Below are 27,332 nucleotides of genomic sequence, written 5' to 3'. Positions count from 1 at the left end.
CACCATGTTAGCCAGGATGGTCTCGATCTCCTGAACTCGTGATCCGCCCGTCTCGGCCTCCCAAAGTGCTGGGATTACAGGCTTGAGCCACCGCGCCCGGCCCTGACATGGTTATTATTGCCTCATTTTACAGATGAGGAAACTGAGACTCAGAGAAGTCAAGATCAGGTAACTCATTGGCAGAACTGGCCTTGAAACCCAGGCAGCCTAACTCCAGAGCCTGTGTTCTTAACTACACTTTACACGCCATTTTTAATTTTCCTCCTTTCTTTCCTAAAACCTGCTCTGCCTCCTACATTTTCAGTCTTGTTTGTCCAATATCCCCAGCTAGAACTGTCAGAAATGATTCTCCAGTTCCCCCTCAGTTAACACCTCCTCCTTTTAGTCCTGCCTTTGAAGATGCTCAGACCTCTGTGTTCCTTTCCCCGTCCCTGACCCTCCCTTGCATCAGCCCCGCCTAACCCCGACCTGGGCTGGGCGCAGGAGCTGCCCTTGGTGGGCTCTTCCTTCTGCTCAGTCTAAGAAAGTGAAGATGCTTATGTCACTGTACCATTTAAAAGTTCGTGGACTTCCTTTTTTGTGGTTTTGGTTTTGGTCTGGTTTTTAAGCAGATCACACTGGAACTCCCTCACTCCACATGCTCAGTCCGGCCCTCGCCTGTGTTTTCAGCTCCGTTTCCTGTCATTCTCCACCCACTCCCTGTGCCTTACATTCCTGCCATCCTGAGGCTTCCCTTTTCGCAAGATCTGGGCCAGGCCTGTCCTAGCTCCACGCATCAGCCTTTGTTCTTTTGCTCTAAGCCTCCTCTGTCTTTGATCTCCCAGACAGACTCTAGTCAGCTCTCAAGATCCAGACCCCATGCCTCTCGCGCAGCGTTTCCTCAGATTCCTCCCGGGTGAGGCAGTCACTCTTCGGGCTGCCACAGCACATGCTCAGGCCTCAGCTGTGGCCTCACTGCTGGGTGGTCGTTTATCTGTTTACGTGCTTGTCTCCATTAACCTAAATGGGTCTTTAGGACAAGGACCAAATCCCTTCAGCTTTCAGCACCGAGCACAGAGTAGCGCTTAATAAATGTTGGTTAAAACGCTTGAAGGAATGGGAAAGAGGTTGTTAAAAACAACAGGAAGTTAGAAATATACTTACTTCTAAGCAAAGGGATTATCTTGTGTTTCTCAGAGTAATCTCTTCAGCTAAATCAGCAGGCCTCAGGTTGGGCAGGCTAATGTACCGAATGAAAGTGACACACGGCAAATGGAGAAGTCCTTTAAATTATAAGTTCCCTTAGGGCAAAGGTCACTCCACAAGGTTGAGATCCTATCTGAGATCACCATGCCCCTCTCTCCCACTCTCACGCAGGTTCATGAGCCTGTGGCTTCGTGGAGAGAACATTCTGTTTAGAGTGAGAGGCCAGGGCTGAAGCCACAGCTCTGCAAAAATAATCATCAGCTTTGGGCCTAGAACCAGTGACTTTTTGGGCCTCACTTTCATGAAGACACATTTGATACTTACTTTTACACTTTTCTGATGGTTAATTTTGAGGCAGAGAGACTTCACATAGAAAGTGCCTTTTTTGTCATGTATTGATGAAAAATAATTCTTAGCTCAGTGCACATGAGATTGTTGTATCTGAAATCCGTCTCCTTTCCCTTTCAGCTTCAGGATGAGTTAGAGAAAGGTGAACGGGACAATGCAGAACTGCAGGAGTTTGCCAACGCCATTCTTCAGCAGATAGCAGACCACTGTCCCGACATCCTAGAGCAAGTGGTCAACGCCCTGGAAGAGTCCTCTTGACCCTGCTTTGTGGGGAAGCCTGAGGTAGTCAACCCAGGAGCCAAGAAAGGAGAACTACAAGGCACAGGCGCCCGGAACCTTCTTGGCACCCAACACTACAAACTTCCTCCCATCTTGCTCACTTGAAGAAGCGTGATTCCAGCACCGTTTCTACATCTGCCGTCTTTCTCTGCCTTCCTGCTTTGGATGTGGTCTCTACACTAACCTTCTTGATGTCCAGGGTAGATAAAAGGTCGAATCTCTCTGAAGAACTGTGACCTGGTCGTCAACAGTGACTGTGGAAGCTGGTGGCTCGGCCCTGACAGAGGGCCATGGAGCAGAGGAGCCTCTCATCTCCTGTCCTCTGACATGAGAATGAAACCAGGAATGTACTTGGAGTTCAGCGGGCTGAGAGGATGCCTCCAGTGGACCAGAGAGCTGAGTGTTCTAATGTCACAATAGGTGCTTTCTCCTAAAAGGGTAAAAAACAATCTCAAAAAGATGAGAAAAAGAAAAGGGGGAAGGGAAGAGAAAATCGACTCTCCTTTTCACTGTCTCTTCTGCTTACTTTCCACATGAGATGCTTTATACCGGGGAGCTGTGAGCAGGCCTCACGATGGCTTGGGAGCACTCGTCCCCCAGGGTGTGAGTCTTCACCCAGCCCTGACTGTCTGTCCCAGCCTTCATTACTCTGGTCCTCGGCCAGTTTACAAGAAGATGGTGTGAGGTGTTCTCCACCAGTCTCTCCTGTTTGAGACTGTTGACCATATCATACAATTAGATCACATGTCTCTAACTGAAGGAGAACATATGAGGTTGAAAGAGCACCATCCAGGGCAACATAGCGAGACCCTGTCTCTACAAAAAATTAAAAAGAGAACATACAAAGTTGACATACGAGGCCCTGTTGTCCCCACCTGCAGCTTTGCCCCAGTAGCAGATGCCCGTGCCTCGGGGTTGGGCTGCTTTCCCCTGAACACCTCCAGGAGGCTGCCTGCCTTCCCAGCACCCGTGTCCCGAGCTCCTGCAGCCCAGTGGCTGCTGAGGTTTTGATCCCTCACTCACCCTGCTAGCTTTGCCCTAGACTCATCCTCTCAGAACCTCAGCCTCATGCATTGCCTGGAACCTTCTTCTGGCATAAATGAAGGTTTCTTGTCCTATACACATTCCTTCCTTGATTATTTCATTCAGAGAATGTTTATGAAATGCCTACTGTGTGCAAGTCATCCATCCTTGAAAAGGCCACTTCTCAGTAAGTGCAGTGGATTCTGTGAGACATACCAGCTGAAGTCGAAGCAGTAAATAGCGTGTCCTTCCCCTCCCCGATCTTAAGGTATGTTTTCTACAAAAGTTCCCTAATGGAATTCGTGAGTTTGGGGGGCTCAGTCACCCACTCGCCTATGGGATTCCATTTGATGATTCTGGATTTTTGCTGTTTGTTGTTGCCCTTAGAGGGCTCTGAGTATCTACTTGTGGGTGGCCATTTGCTGACATCTGCATGTACCTTGTGGAATTCAGCCAGCCTCATGTTGCAAATCAGAGAGCTGACCCCAAGACTGCAAATCCAGTTGAAGGTATTGGCATTGTTAAGGACATTTTCCCAAGCGTAGACAACAGACTCGTAAATAATTGGGCATGAAGAAGTAAACCACTTAACCCAAATCTAGTTCTTTGACCATCTCTACCACCAGAGCCCAGCAGACACTCACATCTCCTGATAATGTGCTGGACTCACTGTTTTTGTTTTGCGTTTTCTCCTCTCCTTCCCCACTCACTCCGAGAATTTAAAGTCTGTAGAGTCAGCACAGCCCCATCAGTCCAGGAACTTCCCACCACCAGCCCCTGACTGTCCCATTTACTGACGGTCAGATCTCCAGCTCCCCTTACTCCCTGCTGTAAAACAGTCCCTCTCCCCGTGAGAGGAAACTGTGGAGTGTTTCTTATCGAAGGTCTAAATGGACTCTGCTCATAAACCTCTTACTGAGATGCTTCCTGATCGCCAGGCTGGCCAGAGAGGGCTGCAGGGGTTAGATAGTAAGTGGTGGTCCTTTGTGGTCAGTTCCTCAGTTCTGTTTATTGCAGTGCCCATAAACCATGTAGCAAGCTCCCAGTACTGAAAGCCAGGAGTATTAGAATCTCACTTTATCCACCATAATGTAAAGACCTGGGGTATGATCACAGCCTTCACAGGGCCACAGTGGAACCAAGAAAGCAGGCGAGGCCATGCCTACACAAGTGGCCTGGCACTGGCCAGCTGCTCTCTCACTGGTCTATCCAGGAAGGCATCAAGCAGGTACCCCAGATCCACCCACGTGGCCTTTCTCATCAGGTGCAGCACCTGCCACTCTCAGCCACTGGGTGTGTGACGCTCCTCTTCATCTCAATGTTCTCCATCACTTCCCCTCCGGAACAACTGATGGAAGGAGGCCCTCTGTGACAGTGCTTCTGAGAAGAAAAATTTCTGGGACAGATATCATCTGTCTGGTCTCTATGAACAGCAAGGAATCTTGACCCTTGGGACTGTTCTGGCATCTCAGATGATGTGGAGACTGGCTAAGAGTTCAGTAATAAATATGGCCTGCCTTTGTGCTGTAGGGCAGAGTGGATGCAGTTTGTAGCACTCAGAGTATCTCATTGAGTCCAAATCATTGAACCAACACTTAACCAAATGTCCCACTCCCATCACACTAGGACTTGTCATTCCATGCCCTCTCCTAGTAGTCATGGTTTCATATGGCCATGCAACTGCTACTGAAGTTATATAGCCTTGAAAACTCAATGCAGGTTGCCCTTAATTTTCCCCAAGCCCCTCCATCGGCAAGTCTAGTTGCCCTTTAGCACCTAAAGATCCGCACCTCACATCAGTGTCACCATAAAGAGGGCAAGAAGAAAAGCAGGTGTGATCCCAGCGGGGTTTTGTAACTGAAGAAGTACAGTATGAGTGTCTCATGTCTTCATATACCTCTAACCCCCGATACTCATTGAATCATTGATGAGGTATCTCAGTTGAGATTTGCAAGGACTTTGATACCATTTGAAATGGAAAAGATTTTGAACAGGCTTTAACATATTTAAGAAATATGGATGGGGCCGGCCACGGTGGCTCATACCTGTAATCCCAGCACTTTGGGAGGCTGAGGCAGGTGGATCACCTGAGATCAGGAGTTCGAGACCAGCCTGGCCGGGATGGCAAAAACCCCGACTCTACTAAAAATACAAAATTAGCCAGGCGTGATGGTGCACGCCTGTAATCCCAGCTACTCAGGAGGCAGGAGAATCGCTTGAGCCTGGGAGGCAGAGGCTTGGTGAGCCGAGATTGCATCACTGCACTCCAGTCTGGGTGACAGAGCCCCCGTTTAAAAATATATATATATATGGATGGGAATCGCCAAATTCATCTCAGCTCTAACCTTTTAACCTTTGTCCTTGCACTTTATAATCTAAAGAAGATCTACCTGTGGCTCTCGGACTTCCTCATACTTGGGTTTTAGAAATAACTTGTAAAGCAGACTGGACCCAAGGCCGCCTTCAGTGTTGAGAGGGGCATGTGACTTGCCACTTTCTGTCAATTGAAGTCTGGTTGTCCATGAGGAACTTGTGGACTCACCCACCCCCAGAGTGAGAGAAGAGGAAGGCAACGTCATCACAGACACGGTCTTAGCCACCTGCTGAACTAATCCCTCCCCTATGAGGGTCAGGGTTGTGAGGAAACCGTCATGTATCACCCAAAATATAAATGTTTCTGAGCAGCCCGTCCACTGGCATTTGGATTTGCCGCCAGAGTCCTGTTCCTCCTAGGACCGTACCGCCCTCCTGTTGACCGTGTTACTTGAGTGTCGGCCTGGTGGCTACCCTCAGAGTCTTTGAGGAAAGAGCCAAGCAAGGAAGACCTCGCTGCGTGGAGTATGACACCACGTGGCATTTCTCAAGCCCAGCGGACCCCGTGTCAGCAAATACCAGTAACTGAACATCTGTACCCAGCCTCATCTTCACCTGCCTGGGTTCGGAACTGAGGAGGAAGGATGAGAAGAGACCACAGTGCCGCAGACGCCCTCCGCAGAGCAAGGCCGCCCATCCATCACTGCCAGCCCTGGGCTTCTCAGGAGGGGACGTGAACCACTCAAAGGAATGTCTTAAAGAGAATCTGGAGTTTCCCCCATGCAAATTAGGGAATAATTAGGCAAGAAAAGACATACATTACAGGGAAATCCTTCTGAACAAAATGGCTGTCTTTACCTACTCTTTTTAAGCAAAAACTGTCTCCAGACTTTTTAGTGTCAAAACTGTAACCACCTGTCTCCTGATTTTTCCCAATGTGTTTGGCAAGTGCTGTGACCCTGTTGTAGGCACTTCTCCTGACTCTGGGGGGGAAGTGGTTTTAGGGATTGATTCGGGGGAGCGGGTTTTTGTCCCATCCCACCTCCCCTCCTCTTTCTCTGCTTGTCGATATCGTCTGTGTGATTCAGAGAATTGGGGCAGTTACATTGTGTCTGTTGAGATTATTAAAAGATTAAAACGTAGTTGTAGAATGAAAAAGAGCTGTGTTTTAAACATGCAAACCAATATCTTGTTAATAAAGGAATTCAAGCTACAGGGCAGCCACGCTCCCCCCTCCCAAGCTGGCATAGGTGGCCCCGGGCTGGCAGCTTAGGAAGCGTGGAGCACACTTAGGGTAGTGCCCGCCTGGGTGAGAGACACCTGCCGAGCAAAAGGAACGAGAATCTAGGGCTCAGAGCCGCGCAGTTGTGCCAGGATTTTCCTATACATGCTCAGGACCTCTGGGTAAAGGTTTCACAGTTTGTGACCCCATAACCACCCTCACCCCACGTGGGTCCTAGCTCAGTGTGCCTAATACTGCATGGTGACCTGGGCTTGACCCTGCAGCCCTGCCCGGCAGGCCACAGGACCTCTCCTGCCCAATGGTGCTATCTCATCCAGTGACCGCCCAGCACGGGTGAGCACTGGCCAGCCTGGAGCTCGCAGTCCAGGTGGAACAGACCGTATTCCATGTCAGTTCCTTCTGGCTTCGGGCCTCAATTCTTTCCCTTTGAGCTTTTTTAGACCCCAGATCTCCTAGGCCCAGGCTGTCTCTGTTGGCCCCAGAGAAGCCACTGTCAAGAAAGGAAGTGAACCCTACTGAAGCCAGAGAATCCACCCCGGCCAAAGCAAGCCCTCTGGGTCCAGCTCCTCTTTCCACACCATGCCAGTATTGCATCCATCTACTGCAGCTACACATCCTGAGGGCAGCACCACCCACTCTGGCCTGCTGGCCCATGGCAGGACTAGCCCGGGCACCTTCCGGGCACTGCAGGATGTCCAGTGGGGCCTGTGACTTGCTCCCTGTGGCATCGGAAGGAAGTGTTGCACTTTACTGGAGGAGCACCTGCCCCCTTGTAGCTTGAGTTCCTTTTGGTAACAGTAGCAGCCTCCATGGTGGTGTCTGATGCAAACGCACCCGCTGCCTTCAACTGTATGTGTGTGTTCCTGCTGGAGTTGTGTTACTGACAGGATAATGACATTACAAAGAAATTGTGTTATATTCAACTTTGCCTTGATAATTATTGTAAACACTTTGTTCATTTTTTCTTTTTTATTCACAAACTAAATCCACCAGGAAATTATAAAGTTATTTAAAAGCTGTGCTGTGTCCTCCTTTGAGTCTCACCCAGTTGCTCGCCTAAGCAAGATGTGTCCTCACATACTAGAAAAGATGGACAAGGCCCGCAGTCCCCAAGAGGCCAACTCCAGTGGCAGGCAGCCCGAGGGCCAGGGTCCCAGGATTGACCGTGGGTGTGGGCGTCCCCACACAGCCCTGATGGGCGTGGTGCCCGCATCCCCCAACCTGCTGTTACCTTGGAAGAGTGAGCCTCCTTTCCCTTCCCGCCTGATCTCCGGGTGTGCAGCTCTCAAAGTCAATTCCCAGTTCCCTTTTTCCTTCTTTCCACCCTCAGCCCTGGGCCAGGTTATCCGTGTCAGATCTCACCGTTGCAGAGCTTGGAGTAGGTGCCCAGCACTGAGGGATGGTGTTGCTCTCGTGCCAAGATAGAAGAGCCATAAGGGCAGGCTATCGAGGGAGGGCTTTGCCCAGAACTGGGACTAGGCTTCTGTGGGGCGTGCTCTGATGCACTGACTCTGAGGCAGGCAGGCTGTGTCAACCGCAAGTGTGAGTTCCAAGAGTGAAAGGAGCCGAGAAGCCCTGCGCTTGGACGCGGCTGTCATTTTCAGCTTTGGTATTTGTCTTGGGCCTTAGGCTCAGTAAGAAATTATTCTGGGGGATTTCTTTTATGAGAATTACTTTTCTGCTTAGCCACACTTCTGTGTCTACCCGAGAAAGGAATCAAGTCAGCTTCCTGCATTCCTTCCCTCGCCCGTGTAAATTCTGTCACACACTGGGTGTTGGCTCTTGGGAATTGTAGCAAGAGAGTCCAAACTCGTTCTTCCTGGTCAGCCCTCCCAGTGCCCAGGTGCCCCCCTGGCCTCCCTCTCTGCAGCCAGAGCAGCTGTTAGGAAGCTCTGCCAGGGGAGGAGTGCGTGGGAGACGGCGCTGTGGACAGGGCCGCAGGGCTGAGGTTGCTTGTACTTTCATCATATGAAGCAGGAACCGTTTCACTAGCAGAGCATGTATTATTCTGCACAATATAAAATCACAGCCACAGCAGATGTGTCCACAGAAAGCTGTCAGATTACCCTGCTCAGCTGTTTCCAAGGTTTCCCATTCATCTCATTTTTTACTATTTATTCACCCTGCATTCTATCAGCACCCAGTTGCAGGCAAGTGAACACGGACGAAAATCTGTGGAAACTTTTAAGAATTCCATCCATTAATTTTTTTTCCAAATTGAGAAAAGATCACTAGTACTTTATTTTTGAGGCAGAATATCTCAGGCTGGCTCAAAAATGATCAGGAACTAGTTAGGGACTGGGGGCTGTGGCTGAAACCTTTAATCCCAACACTGAGAGGCCAAGGTGGGAAGATCACTGGAGGCAAGGAGTTCAAGACCAGCCTGGACAACATAGACCTCTCGTTACAAAAAATTAAAAATTTAGCAGGGCATGGTGGCATGTGCCTATAGTCCCAGCTGCTCTGGAGGTTGAGGCAAGAGGGTGACTTGAGCCCAGGAGATGGAAGGTGCAGTGAGCGTCAGTGATTACACCACTGCACTCCAGCCTAGAGGTACAGAGAAACCCTGTCTCAAAACAAAAATAACTAGTTAGGCTCTGGGGCTGGGGGAAGCTGGTGTGAGGTTCATGAGCTTTCCCAGGTGTCCTGGAAAGGGCCCAGACTCACAGACTGCAGCCCTGGGCTGCCCCTTGACCTCCCAGCCTCTCCTTCCCCTCTGAAAGAACGCCTCCTTCATCCCTGTCCCCAGCCTAGGTCATAATGAAGGTGCCGTGGGATAATCTTTTTCCTTTTTGAAATTTCCTTTAAGACCACAGAGCATAAATTGCTTTCTTCACATCTGCGATTTGCTCAGACATAATCCAGCGTGTCTGTCGGGGAGGAGCGAGGGTGAGGAGCAGGATATGGAGACAAAAAGATGGGCCAGAGGTAAGTAATCAGGAAGCTGGGGAACTGGGTGCATGGGGTTTGTAAGTCCATTCTCCTTATTCTTGTGTTTGAATTTTTCCTGAATCAGGTAAATATTCACATCCTGCAATTGTACTTGCCCAAACAACACATACAGGCGTCTTCCCCCACAAGATCCAAGCAATCCGCATTCACACAGGGCCACCGTAGCGCTCCGTTCAGAATTTGTATTTCCCTGTGTCCTACACTCCAGGCTACAAACAATAAAAGCTAGTGACATATGGACCACCTGCCAGCTTCAGTTCTGAGCACTGCACAGGTTTGGTGTCAGTTCACCTTCATAGCAGTCCTACAAGGCGGGTAGTGTTACCCCGTTTTACAGGAGAGGCACAAAGTGGACGCAGGACCTTCCCAGCATCACATGGCGTGTTCGTGGTGAGACTGGAATTCACACCCGACTCTGTCCCCAGAGTGTGTGTTCTTCAGCCCGCTGCTGTGGCCACCTCCCAGGGGAGGACAGCCTGCTGGGAACAGCTAAGCCCAGTGAAGTGCAGTGGGGCACGAGGCAGGCAGTGCTCGTCACACAACTTCAACAGGTGGATTTTGCCAGAAAAGGGGATGAAGGGAGGCCCAAAAGACAGATGAGCAAGACCAGGGAGGTAGGAAAGTACGAGGAGGGCACTTGGGACAGCAGGTGGACAGAGGACGTGCGTTACTGCCTGGCTTCAGAGCGACGAGGCGTGGCCATGGCCACAGGTGCAGCATGAAAGCAGGTCCCCCGTGCCCTAGGAAGGCCAGCTTGGGAGACATGATCTCACAGCCCCGTTGGTCCTGACCCTTCCCCAGCTACCGACGAGGTAAAGCCTCCCCAGGGACTGATATAAAAAAGCGAAGGAAAGAAAACACACGGCCGGGTGCGGTGGCTCAAGCCTGTAATCCCAGCACTTTGGGAGGCCGAGGCAGGCGGATCACGAGGTCAGGAGATCGAGACCATCCTGGCTAACACAATGAAACCCCGTCTCCACTAAAAATACAAAAAAATTAGCCGGGCGTGGTGGCGGCGCCTGTAGTCCCAGCTACTCGGGAGGCTGAGGCAGGAGAATGGCGGGAACCCGGGAGGCGGAGCTAGCAGTGAGCCGAGATCGCGCCACTGCACTCCAGCCTGGGCGACAGAGCGAGACTCCGCCTCAAAAAAAAAAAAAAAAAAAAAAAAAAGAAAACACACGTGGGCACACCCATTCTGGAGTTGCCAGCCTGGGACCTGAGGGAGGCTCCCCAGGCCACGTGCAGAGAAGCTACATGAGGGGACACTGCTTCCCTAAGGGGAGGAGAACGTTCTTACTGATTCATGGAGATACACATCAGGCTCTGTCACCCCAGCTGGAGTACAGAGGTGCGGTCATAGCTCACTGCAGCCTCGACCTCCTGGGCTCAGGTGATCCTCCTGCCTTCAGCCTCCTGAGTAGCTGGGATAACAGGTGTGTACCACCACAACCAGCTAATTTTTTAACTCTTGTAGAGATGAGGTCTCACTATGTCGCCCAGACTGGTCTTGAATCCTGAGCTCAGGCGATCCTCCCACCCCAGCCCCACTAAGTGCTAGGATATAGGTGTGAACAAAATGCCAGCTGACATGTGACATTGTTTATTACTGCATCCAGGCAGGTGGGCCCTTTTGAAAGGGCATCACTTAATCTTCAGTTACTCAACATGAGGTATGGATTTTGCCTCCCTTCACCCGCTTCTCCGGCAGAGAAACCAGAAATCAAAGATCAGGTTGCCCTGAGTTACACAGCGACTTCACTGGACCTGGGTTCAAAGTGGGTCCATCGCTTCCAAACCTTTCTCTGGACCCAGACTCCCTGACAGCCTCAGAGGGGTTCAGGCATCAGGGCCACACGGTGGCTGGGGGTTTCAGAGGAAAGAGGAAAATAACATGCGTGGCTTGGTCACCGTTGGGGTGGATGTGAGTCACATCAGGATTTCAGGCTCCGTTTGGCTCTGGGCACTGGTTATTTCCTGGAAATGAGGCTACAAAGCCCTCTGAATGTTCTCTCCTTCAGGCCCTTGATGGGATAGGAATGAGGTTTGCAGGCTCGGTAATGCCATGCCAGCCCACCTTGTCCACAGGGACCATTCCTTTCCCATGTCGTCTGGGGAAGAAGATCCTCTGCCATAGGCAATGGCTTACAGGGTGGCCTGGGACATCCGCAGCCTTCGGCTGGGTCCAGCCGTGAAGCACTCTTCTTCCCAACTCTCCCTGCTGCTTCCGGCGTGCGACATTCATCTTTCCCTTCCCGAGTTAACGCTTAGTTCTGTCTTGGCCACTTTGGCACCTTCCCATCTCCTCGGTCTCAGTCTCCACAGCACTTGGTCGCCTCAGCCTTGCTCGTACGAGTGAAGAACTTGAGCCACATTCCTTTGAAGAAGGAGAGTCAGATGTGGGCAAAAAAAAAAGAGCATGAAATGTCTAAAAAACTTCCATAACAAAAAGCCATCTCTGGCATCTGGAAGAATTCACACTCGAAAGATGGTTCCTGCTTAGTTCCTCTCGGGCTTACACTTTTTTATTACTATGATTTTATTCTTCAGGGTTGTGGGAATCTGCATCTTGACTTGGACCTGCCCTGTGTGCAGGATGTAAAGGGCTGATGTGCCTGGACTCCTGCCTCTGCATTTGTGCAGCGCTCCCGTGCCGGGAACACAACCCAGGAACGAGGACTTCCGTGCGACGGTGCCCCAGCCACCACCGCGCCTCCCGCAGAAGCCAGGGCTGGGCCTTGAGGTCAGCGGTAAAGCCCAGGACACAGGCAGCGACCCTGGACAAGCAGGGCAGGTCCAGGCGATGGGAGGCGTGCCGCATTTCTCCATCCTGAAGTTCTTCTTGGTTTTTCTCCTAAGTACTGACGTCAGGATGATCCGGCAGCTTTGAGGAGCCATCTGGCCCTTTAAGCAAGAAGCCAGTTAGCCTTTCTCATCCCACTGTCACGCCTGGGCACTCCCATGGGGCCAGCTGCAGGGGATGGGGGGAGGCTGGCTCCAAGGGGACTGACCTGTCTCAGGGGAGGCTGCCTCTGGCTTCACTGCTCCTCCTTGAGCACAGCCTTTATGGGGTCTACAGGGCAGTGGGGGACAGGACGCTGGTCCTGCAGAATGGCAAAGAACCGGCTCTCCATTTCAGGGCAAAGCGGGGCCCGGATTGTGGGAACCGTGGCCTCAAACATGAAGGCAGGAGGGCAAGGGGACTAGGGGACCGCGTGAGGCCCGACGTGCACACAGCAGGGCCCAGCACCCATGGTTTCATTCCGTCGGCCTTGGCCAGCTGGCTCCTGCTTGGGAACTTGCTGGGCGGTGTCTGCCGGAAGTCGGTGGCATATCCTCAGGGGCTGTGAGGAAACCCTCCTATCATTTGTCCTAAAGCCTAGAATCTTGAGAACAGGACCATCACCCTTATAGAGGTCATGCCACTCTGACCAGACCCTATTCCAAGGGCCATTTCCTGCGTCTAAAATCCTCCATGGGTGTAGAAACCAGCTAGAGACAGGGGCACTGAGGCCTGCAGTGGGAGCTCTCCTGGAGACGTGAGGGCATTGCTGGCCTCTTCACGCTCCCAAGACCCCCTCCAGCCCTCACAGAGGCCTCTGGGCCTGCCTTCCTGAAAGGGCCACTCCGGGCAGGGCTGTGGTGCCCACCCCCAAGAAGTCAGATGCCAACCATCAGATTGTTTCTGCTTGAGGAGGGAAAAAAAGCCCAGATGCCAATCCACCAGCCTCATCATCTGGGGCCGCATCATCCTCCTGCAGGGATGGTCTCTTTTTTCTTTTTCTTTATTTATTTATTTATTTTTTATTTTTTTGAGACGGAGTCTCATTTTGTCACCCAGGCTAGAGTGCAGTGACGCAATCTCAGCTCACTGCAACCTCCGCCTTCCGGGTTCAAGCTTTTCTCCTGCCTCAGCCTCCCGAGTAGATGGGATTACAGGTGTCTGCCATCACGCCCGGCTAATTTTTTGTATTCTTAGTAGAGACGGGGTTTCACCATGTTGGTCAGGCTGATGTCGAGCTCCTGACCTCAGGTGATCCACATGCCTCAGCCTCCCAAAGCGGTGGGATTACAGGCCTGAGCAACCACGCCCGGCCAGGATGGTCTCTTGAATGAGAACTTTTTCTCCCTGCCTGTTAGTCACTGTGACAAAGGGGACCCAGGGAGACTGGAGCCCAACACTGGATTCTTTGTCAGGATGTCACGTCATGGGGTTCAGGCTGCAGCATGCAAGCCATCGCTGGCTCCAATATCCCTGAACTCTCCTACACGGACTAAACGTCACAAAAGGCCCTTGAAGAGTCCCCAGGCAGCCTCCACAGCGAGATAGCATTTTGATCTCCATTGCCTCCCACCCAAAACAGGTAGCCTGCTTTCCTTCTCCTGTCCCCTCATTGACTGCAAGCCCCTTGAGGGCAGGGCATGTGTCTGTTCTTTCTTTTGGGTCCCCTGCACACCCAGTCGAGCGTGCCCGTACACATGTTGACCTTGCCAAGTGATCAGCACTGATTTGAGGACTTGCAGGGCTCCCAGGGCTTTGTATTCCAGGACCTTCTTTTCCGCAGCTGGCACAGTTCCAGCCCATGTCATTGGAAATGTGTCGAGCCTTGAAATATTAGCACGGACATCCGTTATGACTCCAGCTTCCCCTGTGGGCGGGACAGGTCAGAGCAAGCCTACGCTGTGGCTACCTGATGTCAAGGGGAATCCCATTTGCTGCCTCTGTGAAATTCCTTGTTTCCAGGCCAGGGTCCAGGACAGCAGGGTCTGCTGCAGCCTTAGCTGCCTTGGTGCTGGGCCTGACTGCATCTCCAGTGCAAGCAGTTGGCAGGGAAGCAGCTGGGGCTTGACCCCAGAGCCTCAGGAACCTGTGTGAGGATCCAACCGCAGCCTCCTCTCCTCTCCTCACTCCCCTACTCTGAAATCTCCACACAGGTCCTCTGGTGCTCTTCAAACTTGTATTTCCTCCCAGGGGCACACAAGAGGCCTGATAAGTCTCCTTCTTTACTTCCAGGGAAACAGTACCGACTTCGGTGAGGAGGCAAACGCTCCGAATCTACTGCAGGTGTTAGTTCTGCAGAGGAGCCTTTCTGCTTAAGGGCTCATCTGATGTTCTGGAAACTTGCCAGGTACTGAAATCCAGCCAGTCTTCCCGAAGATTCCTCCTCTCCTCTGAGTGCATGTGTGTGTGCGCGCGCGTGCGTGTGCGTGTGTACAGCCACACAACCCGACTCTGTGTTAACGCGCACACAGGCCCTGGCCAAATGTGAGGGTCTCCATGTTACGAAGGAAATGAGTCAACAACTTCAGCATTTTTGTTTCCCTCTGAGGCTTGCAAAGAAGGTGTTAAGAGCACAAGATTTAAATCATAAACTTTATTAAAAGCCAAACAGCCCAATGTGCGATTCTTGCCAGCTTGGACAGAGTCTTTGGGGTAATGCTACACTGAGCTAATCCAGAAGGAATCGAGTGGGGGAAGATGGCAGGGTGGGGGTGAACCCACCGTCCAGCCAGGACAGGCAGAGTGAGGCACAGGCCCGACACAGCCACTCACCCGGTGGCCAGAGCAGGGTGGCGCAAGAACAGTCTAAACTGTTCTTGCTTCTACTGTCCTCATATTGTTTCCTTAGCAAATGGAGCCTCCTTCATGCCTAAAGAGCCCAGAGCAAGGCAGGGGAGGGAGGGCCAACTCCTGCAAGACTGAGAACTGGCCAGAATTGCCCATTTGCTAGACTAGCAGAGAGCCAAGTCCCAGTGGGTCCTCCCCAACAAAGAGCACCCGTTCCTTACCCCCCAACCCAGAGGCACCCTTTCTCCTCCAAACATAAGATGCTGCTCCAGCAGGGGCAGGGACGGTGTCAGCCTCCCACAAGACACACACGGGATAGTCCTGCTTGTAAGGGCGCCACACCCAGGTCAGGAATCAGAATGAAGACACGACTGCGCAGTGAGCACGGGCCTCCAGACAGGACCCGGCGTGGCAGACCTGCCAGAGAAGCTTTCACAGTGCAAAGAGCCGGCTCCACCTCCACCCAGACTGGGCTCCTCGACTCCCCACAAGTGCCCTGCCACCTCAGGCACCTCCCCCCACACCCACTCAGCGTCACCCCCTCCCCCGGCAGTTCAACTCCGGAAGGCTTGAATTGATGACATTTCTGCACCATGAGAGGCTCTTGAGATTCTGCATCACTGAACTTGCATCTCATCCCCACCATCCGACATAAGCTTGCAAGGACAGGACCTTGTGGCACCTGGGACAGGGACTGCCCCATCCTACCTGTGACAAAGCCCTCCCTCTGTGGAGCTGGCATCTCTGATTTCCTTGGCCTGAGGGAGGCAGTGAAGATGAAGGAAGGAGGGAGGGTGCCTTGGTGGTGGGCACAGCTTTGTGTTGGTCGTTCTCTGGCCACCGAGACTTCAGTGGCCAAATGGCTTCAGGAGACCCACTGGTCTTTCCTGTTTTAACAAAAGTATTGGTACTAGCATTAGGTGTTAAAAATTATCAGCACAGCTTGGGACTGGCCACAGAATTCTTCTGAATCTCCCCAGGATAACCTCGATAACCTCATGAGAGCATGGATGCTTTGCCCAGAATCTGCAACCTAGGAAGGTCTGTGGCACGCAGCGGGCCCTGAGCGACTTCACCTAAAACCTTTAGGTTCATTCCCCACCCGCGTGTGTATGTAGCTGTCTCTGTGGACAGTGATTAAATAGTCTTGACTGGATATCAGGGTCTGCAAAACTGGGCGTCTGTTCAGCGAACTACCTCTTCCTGAGTTCCTCCTAATTCCTGTCCCTTAACAGCAAGAGACACGAGGCAGCTCACACAGGCTGGAGGGGCTGCTCGCTCTTGCATTCGGCCGCTGGCAGAATACGCCGCTTCCAGAGGCGGCAGCAGGGAAAGAAACGCTCCCCCTGCCCTCCCTCGGCGCCCTGGCCCCTCACCCGCCCCGCCTCACCTCACCCCCCTCACCCGCCCCGCCTCACCTCACCTCACCCCCCTCACCCACACCCGCCTCACCTCACCCGCCCCGCCTCGCCCCGCCTCGCCTCACCCGCCTCACCTCACTCGCCCCGCCTCGCCTCACCCCCCTCACCCGCCCCGCCTCGCCTCACCCGCCCCGCCTCACCTCACCCGCCTCGCCTCACCCGCCCCGCCTCACCTCACCCCCCTACCTGCCCCCGCCTCACCTCACCCGCCCCGCCTCGCCCCGTCTCGCCTCACCCGCCTCACCTCACTCGCCCCGCCTCACCTCACCCCCCTCACCCGCACCCGCCTCACCTCACCTCACCCCCCTCACCCGCACCCGCCCCACCTCACCTCGCCCCACCTCACCTCACCCCCCTCACCCGCCCCCGCCTCACCTCACCCGCCCCGCCCCGCCTCACCCGCCCCCGCCTCACCTCACCCGCCCCGCCCCGCCTCACCCGCCCCGCCTCATCTCACCCCCCTCACCCGCCCCGCCTCACCTCACCCCCCTCACCCACACCCGCCTCACCTCACCCGCCCCGCCTCGCCCCGCCTCACCTCACCCGCCTCGCCTCACCCGCCCCGCCTCACCTCACCCCCCTACCTGCCCCCGCCTCACCTCACCCGCCCCGCCTCGCCCCGTCTCGCCTCACCCGCCTCACCTCACTCGCCCCGCCTCGCCTCACCCCCCTCACCCGCCCCGCCTCGCCTCACCCGCCCCGCCTCGCCTCACCCACCCCGCCTCACCTCACCCCCCTCACCCGCACCCGCCTCGCCTCGCCTCACCCCCCTCACCCGCACCCGCCTCGCCTTGCCTCACCCCCCTCACCCGCACCCGCCTCGCCTCGCCTCACCCCCCTCACCCGCACCCGCCTCGCCTCGCCTCACCCCCCTCACCCGCACCCGCCTCGCCTCGCCTCACCCCCCTCACCTGCCCCCCCTCGCCTCACCCGCCCCGCCTCACCTCAACCCCCTCCCCCGCCCCGCCTCGCCTCACCCCCCTCACCCGCCCCGCCCCGCCTCACCCGCCCCGCCTCACCTCACCCCCCTCACCCGCCCCGCCTCACCTCACCCCCCTCACCCGCCCCGCCTCACCTCACCCCCCTCACCCGCCCCGCCTCACCTCACCCCCCTCACCCGCCCCGCCTCACCTCACCCCCCTCACCCGCCCCGCCTCACCCCCCTCACCCGCCCCGCCTCACCTCACCCCCCTCACCCGCCCCGCCTCACCCCACCCTCACCCCCCTCCTCACCCGCGCCTGCCTCACCCGCGCCCACCCTTGCCCGCTAATTGCCAGTTGGGCTCTGGGGGGTGCATCTCCAACCCCAAACCTGTCAGGCCCTTGCCCAGAGCTGCCCGTGTTTTCTTTCTCTTCTATTTTTTCCTATGCTTAAAAAGATCCCACCACAAAAATGTTTTCTTCTCTTCCTCCACTTGTAGCGACTGGGATCAGGAAACCGCAGGGTGGAAATTGCGGGGGCCTGTGGCCCAGAGTTCTCCGTATTCGGGTGCTGATCAGGACGGGTTTCAAGATTGGAAGGAATTTCTCCTGGGTCTCCAGGACACAAAATCGCGGCTGTCTGCAGCTGGGCTGGGCTGGTGGAGGAGTTTCCTGACCCAAGCCCCATGATTGACGTTCTGTGTCCCTCACTCGCTTTTGTTGAGATGCCCTTTGAGGTTTGCTGGTGTGTGTTTTGTCTCAGGTTTGCGCCAGTCACTGCACTGTCAGGGACTGGAGTTACCGAACAAGCCTGGGCCAGCCGGCCCCCACCTTGCCACCTCCCGCCACTGGCACCCATGTGGACCTAAGGTAGCTAGAGACAGCAAGTGAGGGGCAGGGAGGAAGGGCGAGTTATTGTTTGATGGGTAGAGTTGTTAGGGGTGATGGGCAAAGTTTTGGGTACAGATTGTGGTCATGGTTCCACAACATCGTGAATGAATTTAGTGCCACAGCATTAAATGTATTCACGGTGTGTACTTGTGTACTTCTGAATGGCTAAGATGATAAATATTATGTACATTTTACCACAATAAAAAATTAATGGATTCTGGCCAGGCATGGTGGATCACCCCTGTAATCCCAGCACTTTGGGAGGCCGAGGCAGGCAGATCACTTGAGGTCAGGAGTTCAAGACTAGTCTGGCCAACATGGCGAAACCCCGTCCCTACTAAAAATACAGCCCAGTGTGGTGGCACATGCCTGTAATCCCAGCTACTCGGGAGGCTGAGGCAGGAGAATCCCAGGAGGCGGAGGCTGCAGTGAGCCAAGATGGCACCACTGCACTCCAGCCTGGGTTACAGAGTCTCAAAAAAAAAAAAAAATTAATGAATTATAAAAGCCAGTTTGCCAGCCTGGCACCAAGACCTCTCCCCCGACAGACCCCTGGCCCAGCACCCCAGGCCTACCGGCGCTGGTGCCCACCCTGGGCTGGGTTGAGGGTGGTGTCCCTGGGCTGTTGAGAGGCTCCTGGCCCATTCCCGGCCCAGCCCTTCCTGCAGTCGGGAGGCAGCACCTCCCCAGCCCTGCAGACCCAGGCTGTCTAGCCACTGTGTTGGCTCCCTCCCGCCCAGTCAATAAGCATCTCTGAACATGTGTTCTGTTTTCTGAATGGGGAATAGGGCACAAGGAGGTTGAGTAAATGACTTTTTATTCGATCTGTTTGATTGAAAGCACAAACCTCCTGAGAAACTCATTTTATATAAGAATAAAAGAGGCGGGGCGCGGTGGCTCAAGCCTGTAATCCCAGCACTTTGGGAGGCCGAGACGGGCGGATCACGAGGTCAGGAGATCGAGACCATCCTGGCTGACACGGTGAAACCCCGTCTCTACTAAAAATACAAGAAAATTAGCCGGGCGCCGTGGCGGGCGCCTGTAGTCCCAGCTACTGGGGAGGCTGAGGCAGGAGAATGGCGCGAACCCGGAGGGGCGGAGCTTGCAGTGAGCCGAGATCGCGCCACTGCACTCCAGCCTGGGGCACAGAGCAAGACTCTGTCTCAAAAAAATAAAAATAAAAAATAAAAAAAAAGAATAAAAGAAAGGCTGCTTTCAATTAAGGGCACCGCAGGAGGGCAGTGGGAGTCACCCCAGCTTCCCTCCGATGAAAAGAATCCCCTCCACGCGTGCATCCTCTCTGCCTCGTGAAGGCAGTCTTTTTTTTTTTTTCGAGACAGAGTCTTTCTGTCACCCAGACTAGAGTGCAGTGGCACGATCATATCTTGACCTCCTGGACTCAAGCAATTCTCATGCCTCAGCCTCCCTAGTAGCTGAGATGACAAGCACGTGCCACCATACCCAGATAATTTGTTTTGTGCTTTTTGTAGAGACGGGGTTTCACCATGTTGCCCAGGCCGGTCTCAAACTCCTGGCCTCAAGTGACCTCCTACTTCAACCTCCCAAAGTACTAGGATTATAAGTGTGAGCCACCATGCCCAGCCCAGTTCTATTTTTGAACAGATTTTTATGTTAAAAAAGGCTTCCTTAAAGACTCATGGATGATTAGAGCAGTAAAGGATCTTAGAAATAATCCTGTCCAGTCTCTTCATTCTAAACACAAGGAGGCCTCAAAATATGTGACCATGTGTTCAAGGTCACATGGCTATGCATGGCAGCACCTGGACCCTGCTCCTCGGCTCCAAGCTCCCTCCAGTAGCATGCAAAAGATCTCGGAGCTGGGGCACCCTGGCCCCAGGTGACCTGGACACCCGCTAGTTTGTTCCCCCTACAGCCAGTTCTTCCTCCTGCCTTAGCCCTGACAATGTGCTCCCCCGCTCTGGGAAACTCCTTGTCCACAGGAAGTGAAGAGCGTGTCTTCCTGAGACTGACCCAAGAGCTGGGCAAGTACCACTGGCCATAGGCAGACCCTGAATGCCATCCCACAGCCCATTTGTACCTCAACAAGCATGAATCTTTTCTATCAGAAATAATAGCAAAGGTCAATACCATTTGCTCCAGCTAGAACTGAGTTCCCCATTGGGACCTCCTACAGAAGCTGCATCTCACATTTTATTTAATAAGCTGATGTCGTCTGGTGGAAACAGCAAAAGACTGTGCGATGCTTCCAACTGATAACATCACTCAGATTCTAAAATTCAGCAACTACAAAGTGTAGACATGAGCCTTTGGGGATGAAGATCAGGATTCACTCATTCCCCATTTTGGAGTCATAAACTGTATCTGCTGCCTCGTAAGTACCAAATCCAATGAATGCATCTGACAAAAATGCTCATGTGCGTTCAACTTCATTCACAACCTCCGAAAATGGCTTGAGAAAAAGCCCAAGACTTGGAAATAACTTTCTTTCTTTCTTTTTTTTTTTTTTTTTTGAGGTAGAGTTCCGCTCTTGTCGCCCAGGCTGGAGTGCAATGGTACAATCTCCGCTTACTGCAACGTCTGCCTCCCAGGTTCAAGCAATTCTCCTGCCTCAGCCTCCCGAGGAAATAACTTTCAAAAGTAACTTACCAATCCAACTATAACGCATCTGAAATACTTTTTTTTTTTTTTTTTTTTGGCAGTGTTTCACTCTTGTCGCCTAGGCTGGAGTGCAGTGGTGTGATCTCAGCTCGCTGCAACCTCCCCCTCCTGGGTTCAAGAGATTCTCCTGCCTCAGCCTCCCCAGTAGCTGGGATTACAAGCATGCACCACCATGCCCAGCTAATTTTTGTATAGTAGAGTAGAGACAAGGTTTCACCATGTTGGCCAGGCTAGTCTCAAACTCCTGACTTCAAGTGATCTGCCCACCTCGGCCTCCCAGAGTGCTGGGAATATAGGCATGAGCCACTGCTTCCGGCCTGAAGTACTTTTGAAGGAGCTATTATGTGACTGAAAAATAAGAAAAAATATTTGCACATTGAATTTAACTTCACGCATGAAGAATCACACAGTTTTCCTGATAGTTTTGGTATGGATGTGGGTGACTGCCTGAGTGGAAGGACTGCTGCACAGGTATATGGCACTCGCCTGCTCAGCCTTACACACCCTCCCATTCCAATAGGTCATTTGGCAGAAAAGAAAATGACTCTAATTTGGAATTATTTATTTTTAATCAACCCATATTGGGTCCTAGTATTTAATACTTCCTTTTCAAAGTATCTAGAAATACCTTAATAATTTCCCCTGGATTTTTTGCTGGAGATTAACATTAATAGCACGAAAGTAAAGAGAAAACATGGCCGGGCATGGTGGCTCATGCCTGTAATCCCAGCACTTTGGGAGGCCGAGGCGGGCGGATCATGATGTCAGGAGATCAAGACCATCCTGGCTAACACGGGGAAACCCCTTCTCTACTGAGAATACAAAAAAATTAGCCGGGCGTGGTGGCGGGTGCCTGTAGTCCCAGCTACTCGGGAGGCTGAGGCAGGAGAATGGCGTAAACCCAGGAGGCGGAGCTTGCAGTGAGCCGAGATCACGCCACTGCACTCCAGCCTGGGTGACAGAGCGAGACTCTGTCTCAAGAAAAAAATAAAATAAAAGAGAAAACATTTGTTGGTATTTTAGCCCCTAGAGCAAAGGTTGGCAATTTTTTTCTGTAAAGGGCCAGAGAGAGAGCAAATATTTTAGCCAGGGCCAGATTCACAGGCAGTCACACAGGACTCTGGGTTTAGGGGCCACACTTGGTTTAATGCTCAACTGTTGCCATCGTGGAATTCTTAATATTTTTTTTAAACAAGGGGCCCTACATTTGCATATCGTATCTCAAATTATTGGCCAGTCTTGATTTTAGCGTATGAAACCTATACGGTCTCCGATGCCAGTATCAGAGTGCTAAAGCAACATATAAAAGATGGCACTGTTGCAATAAAACTATCGGTGCACACTGAAATTTGAATTTCATGTAATTCTCACGTCATGAAATATTATTCTTAAAACATTTTTTTCCAACCACTTCAAAATATAAGACATTTTAGCTTGCAGCCTGTACAAAAATAGGTACTGAGCTGGATTTGATGGGGAGGCGTAGCTTGCCAACCCCTGCCTTTAAAGAAATATTTGGGAATACCATAATTTTCCTCCTGTTGCAATTCTGCATGGTGGCCCAGACTCCTGGGGACCTACCAAGCCTGCTCTGCACAGTTTGTGCTAACATGCTGCCCCACTGGGGCACAGGAATGAGGTGTTAGCAGTAACCAAGAGTTGCATGTGTCTACACTGTTGTGAGAGGTGGGAAATGTACCTGTGGCAGCACCGGTTCCTGTGACAGCCTGGACCTGACCCACATGATGGCAGTAGAGACAAAAGTCCAGCCATTTACTCCCTTCCCATTCCTCTCTCACTATACAGAGTCACTGTGGTCTCCGAGGTTATGATCCTGGTTCTCCTCCTCTGCCTGAGCAGACTCAGCAGCAAAACACACATGGCCGAGTCCTTCACCAGAGCCTCTCTGCATGGACCCCACGGTGCTTTCCTGGGGAATGAGGTTGGATGCTAGAAACCCAGCCTGACTCCTGCGCTCCAAGGCTCCAGAACACTCAGAAAGCCTCTCTGAAAAGCCCCCTTGAGCAGATGCCTTCAAGGTCTAACCGGCTCAGGAGGGTCACCAGAGCCCCACGATGCTGGCTCAGAGAACCTGGGTAACGGAAAGGAGAAGCAGCTTTTCCCACTCACTGCCTCTGACACAAGCTCATTCTCCACAGTCATGTGAGTTTCCCAAACACCTTCCTCCCTCTGGCGTGTCTCTCTCAAGCCTCAGTCCAGTGCATGTGATTTATGAAAGGCCGTGAGGTCAGGCCCACTCACGGCAACAGCCCCGGCCCCTTCCCCAGCCTCTAACCCGTTCTTCTTCAGTGACGCTTTCCGTGGCTCCTTCCTGATTTGCTCATCCCCAGAGATGGATGACCAGGGTTGCGAGCGCTGGTGTCTGAGTTCATTCCAGATGCGGGCTTGAAACTGAAGGAGCCAAGTCAGCCCCCTAAGGAAGGTTATAATTGCTGAAGGAAATAATGAGGAGGGAGGTGGATGGACGGGCTATGGCTAAGAGATTGTGTGTCTTGGGACCTTGGCAACTCAAACTTCTCCACAAAAGCAGAGAAGGAACAAGGAGAAAGTCAGTGGCAGCTGGACCCCAAGCTCACCAGCACCCCAGCAGTGACTGTGTCTAAAGCAAGGTCATCCACATAGATGACTGCAGTGAGAGTGGCTACTCAGCTGCAAAGTAAGAATGAGCTCTCATTATTAGTGGCTGTTTTAAAATCATTTAACAATCTGGGCTAAGGGCTGTTGAGAATATAAAACGGTGTGAGCCAAGGAACTTAGCATCTGGTTAGAAAGGTAAAACGAATTCATAAATACACATTTAATGCAAATAAAAGGCCATATGTGATAGGTTCATAATGAACTTATTCGACAAGCCTGTATTGAGTGCCGACTGTGTGCTAGACTTAAGTTCCTTTTTAAATTTGTTTTTACTTATTTTTAATTGACAAATAATAATTGTACATATTTATGGGATATATGAGATATTTTGATCTCTCTGTATGTTATAGAAAGATTCAATCAATCTGAATAACATTCCCTCACCTGACTAACATCATTTTTTTATGTGTGGCTAGAACATTAAATATCTATTTTTAGTAATTTGAAATATACACTATTATTGAGGTCACTGTGCAGAACAGTCACCAATACTTATTCCTCCAGTCTAACTGAAACTTTCTATCCTTTAATCAACCTCTTCCATTTCCCAATCCCTCCCCCTCATATTCCCAGCCCTGCCACTCTTTGCTTCTATGAGATCAACTTCTTTAGATTCCATATGTAAATGAGATTATACAGTCTTGTCTTTCTGCCCCTGGTTTATTTCACTTAGCATAATGCCCTCTGGTTCCATCCATGTTGTCACAAATGACAGAATGTCCTTCTTTTTAAAGGCTGAATAGTATTCCATTGTGTATATATGCCACATTTTCTTTATCCAGTCATCTGTTGATGGACATTTAGATTACTTCTATATTTTGGCAATTGTGAACAATGCTGAAATGAATGTGGGAGTGCAGATATCTCTGCAACATATCAATTTCAATTCCTCTGGATATATACCCAGAAACGGGATTGCTAGATCATATGGTAATTCTATTTTTATGTTTTTGAGGAACCTTCATACTGTTTTCCAAAATGGCTGTACTAACCTACATTCCCATCGACAGTGTACAAGGGTTACCTTTTCTCCACAGCCTCACCACTAATTATCATTTGTCTTTTTGATAATAGGCATTCTAACATGTGTGAGGTGATGTCTCATTTTGTTTTTAATTTGCATTTCCCCGATGATTAGAGGTGTTGAGCATTTAAAAATATGGCCGAGCGCGGTGGCTCATGCCTGTAATCCTAGCACTTTGGGAGGCCGAGGTAGGCAGATCACTTGAGGTCAGGAGTTCAAAACCAGCCTGGCCAATATGGTGAAACCCTGTCACCACTAAAAATATAAAAAAAATTAGCAGGGCGTGGTGGTGCACACCTGTAATCCAAGCTACTCAGGAGGCTGAGGCAGGAGAATGGTTTGAACCCAGGAGGTGAAGGTTTCAGTGAGCCGAGATCGCACCACTGCACTCCAGCGTGGGCGACACAGTGAGATTCTGTCCCAAATAAAAAAAAAGAAAAGAAAAAGAAAAAAGAAAAAGAATGCCACCAGAGGATACTATATCTAGCAAAATTACCCTTCATAAATGAAGGATAAATAAAGTCTTTTTCAGACAAACAATAGCTGAGGGAATTCATCACCACTAGGTCAACCTGACAAGAAATGCTCAAAGCAGTACTATACTTAGAAGCAAAGGACAACAGTTACCATCATGAAAACACATAAAAGTATAAAACTCGGCCGGGCACAGTGGCTCACACCTGTAATCTCAGCACTTGGGGAGGCCAAGGCAGGCAGATCATGAGGTCAGGAGATCAAGACATCTTGGCTAACACGGTGAAACCCCATCTCTACTAAAAAAATATGAAAAAATTAGCCGGGTGTGGTGGCAGGCACCTGTAGTCCCAGCTACTCAGGAGGCTGAGACAGGAGAATGGCATGAACCCAGGAGATGGAGCTTGCAGTAAGCCAAGATCACACCACTGCACTCCAGCCTGGGTGACACAGCGAGACTCCGTCTCAAAAAAAAAAAAAAAAAAAAAGTATAAAACTCACTGGTAAACTAAACACATAAATGAGAAAGAGAAAAGACTCAAGTAGTGTCACTACAGAAAACCACCAAACCATAAGGACAAACAATAAAAGAAAAAGGAGCAAAGAACATATAAAACAACCAGAAAACAACTAACAATATGACAGGAACAAAACCTCACATAGCAATAATAACCTTGAATGTAAATACTCCACTTAAAGATATAGATTGGCTGAATGGATTTTTTAAATGATCCAACTATATGCTGCCTACAAAAAACACACTTTACCTGTAAAGACACATAAAGACTGCAAGTAAAGGGATGGAAAAAGATATTCTATGCAAATGGAAACCAAAAACAAGCTGAAGTAGCTATACTTATATCAGATAAGACAGATGTTAAGTCAAAAACAGTAAAGAAAATTAAAAGGCAAAAAAAGTCATTATATAATGATAAAGGGATCAATCCAGCAAGAGGATGTAACAATTCTAACTATATGCACCTAACACTACAGCACCCAGAGTCATAAAGCAAATATTACTAGATCTAATGAGAGAGATAGACTCCAGTACAATAATAGTGGGGGACTTTGTTACCCCACTCTCATCATTCAACAGATCATCTAGAGAGAAAATTTAAAAAGAAACATTAGATTTAAGCTGGACTTTTGGCTAAATAGACCTAAAGATATTTACAGAACATTCTATGTAATAACTTCAGAATACACATTCTTCTCATCAGTACATGGAACATTTTCCAGGATAGACCATATGGTAGGCCACAAAACAAATCTCAACAAATTTTTAAAAATCTAAGTCATATCAAGTATCTTCTTAGACCACAATAGAATAAAACTAGATAGCAATACCAAGAGGAACTTGGGAAACTATAAAAATACATGGAAATTAAACAACATGCTCCTGAATGATACTTAGGTCAGTGAAGAAATTAAGATGAAGATTTAAAAATGTATTGAAACAAATGATAGTGGAAACACAACATACCATACCTGTGGGATACAGCAAAAGCAGTCCTAAGAGAAACATTTATAGCAATAAATGCCTAAGTCAAAAACACAGAAAGATTTCAAATAAACAATCTAACAATGTACTTCAGAAACTGGAAAAGCAAGAACAAACCAAAATTAATTCCCAAAATTAGCAGAAGAATTAAATAATAAAGATCAGAGGGCTGGGCACGGTGGCTCACACCTGTAATCCTAGCACTTTGGGAGGCCGAGATGGGCAGATCACCTGAGATCGGGAGTTCAAGACCAGCCTGACCAACATGGAGAAACTCCGTCTCTATTAAAAATACAAAATTAGCTGGCATGGCAGTGCGTGCCTGTAATTCCAGCTACTCTGGAGGCTGAGGCAGGAGAATCACTGGAACCCATGAGGTGAAGGTTGCAGTGAGCCAAGATTGCACCATTGCATTCCAGCCTGGGCAACAACAGTGAAACTCCATCTCTAAAAAAAAAAAGAAAAAAAAAAAAAAAAAGACATATATATGTATATATCAGAGAAGAATAAAATAAAGACTAAAAAAATTACAAAGGATTGATGAAATGAATAGTTGGCTCTTTGAAAAGACAAACAAAATGATAAACCACTAGCTAGACTAACCAAGAAAAGAAGAGATAAGACCCAAATGAACAAAATCAGAAATGAAAAAGGAGACATTACAACTGATACCACAGGAATATAAAAGATGATCAGAGACTTTTTTTTTTGAGACAGAGTCTCATTCTGTCACCCAGGCTGGAGTGCAGTGACACGGTCTCAGCTCACTACAACTTCCACCTCCCTGGTTCAAGCTATTCCCCTGACTCAGCCTCCCAAGTAACTAGGATTACAGGGGCATGCCACCACGCCTGGCTAATTTTTTTTTTTTAAGTAGAGATAGGATTTCACCA

General features: G+C 50.7%; 1 protein-coding gene across 5 annotated transcripts in view; it reads left to right on the top strand.

The window, feature by feature from the left end:
• LOC105484242 (ELKS/RAB6-interacting/CAST family member 1) overlaps positions 1-7,406 on the top strand; it is a 541,895-nt gene extending 534,489 nt beyond the window's left edge. For all 5 annotated transcript variants that reach the window (XM_071070649.1, XM_071070651.1, XM_071070652.1 and 2 more), the window contains one exon: positions 1,654-7,406. In XM_071070649.1, the coding sequence (XP_070926750.1) occupies positions 1,654-1,791 (138 nt within the window). In that variant the 3' untranslated portion in view covers positions 1,792-7,406. The remainder of the gene's footprint in view (positions 1-1,653) is intronic.
• The last annotated feature ends 19,926 nt before the right edge of the window (positions 7,407-27,332 follow it).

The sequence above is a fragment of the Macaca nemestrina genome, chromosome 10 (assembly GCF_043159975.1).
Source record: "Macaca nemestrina isolate mMacNem1 chromosome 10, mMacNem.hap1, whole genome shotgun sequence".
Lineage (NCBI taxonomy): Eukaryota > Metazoa > Chordata > Mammalia > Primates > Cercopithecidae > Macaca > Macaca nemestrina.
Note: the sequence above shows the minus strand (reverse complement) of the source record. Positions and strands in the feature narration are given on the sequence as shown.